Below are 5,037 nucleotides of genomic sequence, written 5' to 3' on the forward strand. Positions count from 1 at the left end.
TTGGTCAGCATAGGTGTTTCATAAAGTAGGGCTGGCTTGAGCCCACTTTTGTAAATCATTAATTTGAGGCAGAGAGAAAGATTAGGAGACCTTAGCAGGTGATTAAGCTAGTAATACTTGGTCCTAACCAGCTTAAACTTCTTATTGTAGTGGCGAGCTAGTGTCAGGTAACTATCAAGAGTGGCACTATACATATAATATGCTTCCTTCTAGTCTATTCTTGCACCCTGCCATCCTATAGACTTTAGGGAGAGGGCTCTTGTTCTTCTGGAAGGAGAAAATAATACAGTTGGTCTTCTTGGGATTATCTGTAACATTCAGACCCTCCAGTCTCTTAGTGATGTCGGTACAAGCACTCTCCACCTGCCGTAGAGCTTTCTCTGCATTAACTGAGCTATGATAAATAGCTGTGTCGTCGGAGTACGCCGCTATTGTGTTTCGCTCTTACAGTTTCAGCTGAATGTATTCAGAACAGTATTGGGGATAGCACAGACCCTTGTGGAACTCCACAGATGAGTGAGACATTTTCGGATACCACCTCCCTTGCTCGTACCCTTAATGAGCGATGCTACAGGAATGATAACAGGGTGTAGAGCTGCTCCCGGAATTCGTTGTCCTGTATTGTTTTACATAGCAGACTAAAGGACACTAGAGTAGAATGATTTCGTGCAGTCCATCGAGATTATCGCAGTTGCTATCGTCTTCTACTTCATCGTCTTCTGGCTTACTTCTGCTTATAGTTTCGCCAAGTGGTGATCCTGAGTTAGTGACAAACCATGTTGTTTTGGACTTATACCGCATCTTTCGAAGTTATCTTCGTAAGAGAGGTTGGCATACTCTACTCTCCTTCACAGGGAAATTATACCCAAAAAGAGGGGAGTTTGACGTTAAGGCAAATAGGAATCGCCCCTATTTATGTAATTATATGTAAAATCGTTCGCTTAAACGTAAATATAAACTTACTAATATAAAATGATATGTATATGTATATGCTATTTCTGTAATTTGTTTTTGTTTAACATCTCTCCGTTTTCAAGAAATTTATGCTTTTTTGTAGGAATTGAACACAAACAAAACGGAGCTAGTGATTGGCTTCTGCTTATTCCAACTTTAACTTCATTAAGCCCCGCCTTTTCCCCTTCGTTTTCTTGGTAGCTTAACTTCTCTGTTATGTTCATTCCTCCTTCTGTTCAAATCAATATTATCGCTACATCAATGAACGATCCTATCTTAGTTTTTAAACAAGTAATCTGTTTAAAGGAACCATATTTTGTCTATGAACTTATACTTGTTTTTTAATTTTAATTTAGTAAAATTTCTAAAGTGTTCAATGATATTTTTTGAAAAATGAGAATTAACCGTCAAAAGAAAGTTAGTAGAATCCTTAGGTTTTATTGCAATAACTTTGGATTTAGAAAACCATATCAGGTTTTGGTGGATGGAACCTTTTGTAATACTGCATTACAGGTATGAACGTTTATTACTTATTTATTCACCTAGCTCTTTCAATCCAATTTTTATTATACATATATTTTTTTATATAGAATAAAATAAACATTACTGAACAACTACTGAAATATCTTGGAGGTGATGTTAAATTATTGACCACACCCTGTGCAATTTTGGAAATGGAAAAACTAGGTAAGTCAAGTGAATTTTCTTTTGGAAATATTTACATTGCCTCACGGTTGTCAACATTTTTAATTTACACTTCCTATAAAATGGAATTGTATGATTAGTTTTTTAAGTGTAGATTGTCTTGAGTTTTATAGGAATACCTGTAGTGTATTAGGTAGTGGTTGTGGGAATAGTCTTTACAATTTCTTAGGCTCTCTGCTTAATTTAATGGGTTCACTGACCATTGAGTGGTTTCCCAGGCTTGCTTTATTTAGAGATCCTACTTATATATTGTTTAGTTAATTGTTGAGTATTTATGAAGTAAAATATCAATTGAGAAATGCTTTTTTAGGAAGCAATGCTGTCCTAATAAATTGGGTTGTTACAAATGCCACTTACTTATCAATCTGTTATAAGACATAACATAAGAATATATGTTGTTAAATATTTTCTAATATCAATGTACTAAAATTATGAGATGGAATATAGTCCTATCAAGTAAGGACCAGAAAGAGGTTTGGCTAGAAAATTTGAGGTTACAAACAATGAATTATTTAAACTAATAAGAGATCGTTGTTATTATTTGAAATTTTCACTGTAAAATTGCGTATGACAATCTACCACATAAGGAAATCAAAAGTAAGATTCAGCATATTAGTTTATAAATAACTGAGTAAAGGCTATTAGGGCCTGACACAACATAGGGTTTCTCAAAAAATGTCTACTGAAACCTCTTGACTGAAGTTGAAACCCTTTTGACTGGATTACATTACACTCCATAATGTGGGTTCATGCTCCCTTCTAAAAGGAGTTAATGAATGGAAAAATAAAATAAAATGAATAAATGAATAAAATAAAATAAATGAAAAGGTATTAGAATAAAAATTTTTGATAATTTACTCTTCTTTGATTTAGAAAAAGTTCTAAGTCCTTTTTAAATATTTTTATACTAAAAGTATCGTACTATACTAACTGTATTGTAATATATTAACTGTAAACGTTTGCTTATATGATAAAATGAAATTGCAAAGGGATGATTCAGATTTAGTATTAATTTATTTCAGAAATATTTGAATATAGGAGAAAACATTAGGTATTTATATAAAAAATATAATTTCTCATGACAATAACAACTTAAAATGTCTACATAAATTTAAACATAAACTGAATCAAATAAAATTTTTATAATTGTCATAGAATACTTGGTTGTGGGGACCTTGATTGAAACTCTCTTTTGGTTGAGATGACTTCTTCATAATTATATTCTATTTCATAACTGCATTTGAATTGGCTTTAAATATTTTTTTTCGATCATTATTACACTTATTTGATTGTGATCAAAATTAAAGTAGTTTATAGTTTAATTATGTTGTTTACATTATCGTATTTGACGTTTATTGATTTTTGTAAATGTAAAAAAAAAAAAATTAATATTTGAGTTCAAATAAATTTATCTGGCAAGGTCACAAAACCAGTCTTGCCTATATGAATTCGCATTAAAGAACTGGTGGCTATATCTGCTTGATTAATGTGTGGCATTACCCAATACAACAAAATGAATGGTTTTTTCTCTTTAATTATCATCATGCTATCTCTTTATCTTTAAAAATAATGTTAATTAGTTTTTAAAATCTTAATCTACTTTGTATACATAAAATAGCATATTTAACAAGTTCTTATTGCTATTTTATATCACTAATTACAAGTGTGTGGGATCGGCTATTGTTTTGTTAAGACTGCATTATTCTGGTCTCTTAACAAAAGTCATTCTAATATTCAAATGATTAAATAATGTTATTTTTCAACATAGTGCATTAATATGCTATTTAAAATGTCTAATATTCCTTCCTGTATTACAAAAGAATTATTTATAAATCGTTTTCATTTAGACTTATAAAATATATTACAACTTTTTACATGTAAGAAATATGCTGAAAGGAGATAGTGGACTGTATGAAGTAGATTGTAGGGAGATAGTCTGGGTGGCGGTCAATAAAGGTACAAAATACTAGGAAAAACTAATGTTAACCAATGTTTCTAATGTTCCAGTGTTCAAAGTGGGGCTTGAAGGGCTTCGTCAGGGTTATCGTGATTGAAAAAACTTTGACAACTGATTATCACTTTTTTTTCAATCAAGACATTCCTGATAAAGCCTTGCAAAGTGGGGCAAAATGTTGGTTTACATTAAATAGTTTTTTTCTACTATTTTGTACTTTTATTTATTGGACAGCACCCAGACTATCTTCCTATGATAAGAAATATACATTTTCTTTTATCATAAAAAAAACAATGTTTTCTCTACACTATTAATACTATTCAACTTTTTCCTATGTTTTTCATAATATTCACTTTTCAATGTCTTTGTTCTGTTCATATAACAGTTAAAACTTTTTGATTTTATTTGGCAAGCGATGCGAAATATCACTACAATACATACAACGATTATTAGAATTTATTTTAATATGTAGGGTATCTATTTGTTGGAAAACTCGGTAATTATGTATGATCAGGAATCCAGTGTAAATGTTAAGATATGTATAAAATATATATCAAATACATATATAAATATATGTCAATATTCTCCTCTTGAACCTTATGAGAAGAGCCTCCTGTGAACGGGTTAATGTCCAGCTTTCGGAGACATAAGTGAGAACTGGTCTCATTAGGGTTTTATACAGCTGTATCTTTGTGTTTTGGAATACCACTGATCTCCCCAAACTTGTATTCCAGATTTCCGTACCGCACTTTTGAGGGCAAGATTAAAGAGAAGGCATGCGAGGCAATCAGCCTGTCTGAGTCCTTTGTTGGTTTCGAAGCTGTCAGTCAGGTCACCTTTAACATGCAACATTTATGTCTTTAGGATATTAAAACTTAGTTCATTACAAATATTAGTTGTTTAATATTCAGATTTATTTTTCTTATAAGTTTGATTTACTTTTTTTTTTTTTAGGCTCTCCCCTGTATGGTGCTACATTAATTTTAAAACAATTTCCTGTTCACCAATGTGGTCATAAAAGTCCCATATTTGCTGCAGCATGCATTAAGAACATGATTGGAAAGAACAATGAATTCAGGTTTTTATATTTTTATTTTTCTTTGCAAAAATTAACACTATACACTTTATTGGAAGATTATTGATTGACCGTGTGTAAAGATGAAAGGAATATGGTCCGGGTGCGGTCAAAAAAGAACAAAAAAATAGTAATGGAAGATTATTGATTGACCGTGTGTAAAGATGAAAGGAATATGGTCCGGGTGCGGTCAAAAAACTCTAATAGTAGAATTATACTATTTTATTGAGCCAACGTTTCGCCCCACGTTGCAGGGCTTCATCAGGGCTAAAAAAGATACAAACACATAGTTACAAAAGGAAAACAAAAACATAAGTGTAAAATAACAGGGGTATAAAATGTAAAAAAG

The 5,037-nt window shown here is 31.5% G+C and overlaps 1 protein-coding gene across 3 annotated transcripts in view; it reads left to right on the forward strand.

Moving 5' to 3' along the window:
* Positions 1-1,224: 1,224 nt before the first annotated feature.
* Positions 1,225-5,037, forward strand: part of LOC106680223 (rRNA-processing protein UTP23 homolog) — an 11,879-nt gene continuing 8,066 nt past the window's right edge. For 2 of the 3 annotated variants that reach the window (XR_010842779.1, XR_010842780.1), the window contains exons 1-3: positions 1,225-1,467; positions 1,545-1,641; positions 4,568-4,691. Coding sequence is in view for 1 of the 3 variants with exons in the window: in XM_014419763.3 (XP_014275249.1) it covers positions 1,348-1,467; positions 1,545-1,641; positions 4,568-4,691 (341 nt within the window). In the remaining 2 variants the exon portion in view is untranslated. The remainder of the gene's footprint in view (positions 1,468-1,544; positions 1,642-4,567; positions 4,692-5,037) is intronic. The other variant, XM_014419763.3, reaches the window with a different exon arrangement.

This window comes from Halyomorpha halys, unplaced genomic scaffold, assembly GCF_000696795.3.
Source record: "Halyomorpha halys isolate HHAL.00 unplaced genomic scaffold, Hhal_1.1 Scaffold251.1, whole genome shotgun sequence".
NCBI lineage: Eukaryota > Metazoa > Arthropoda > Insecta > Hemiptera > Pentatomidae > Halyomorpha > Halyomorpha halys.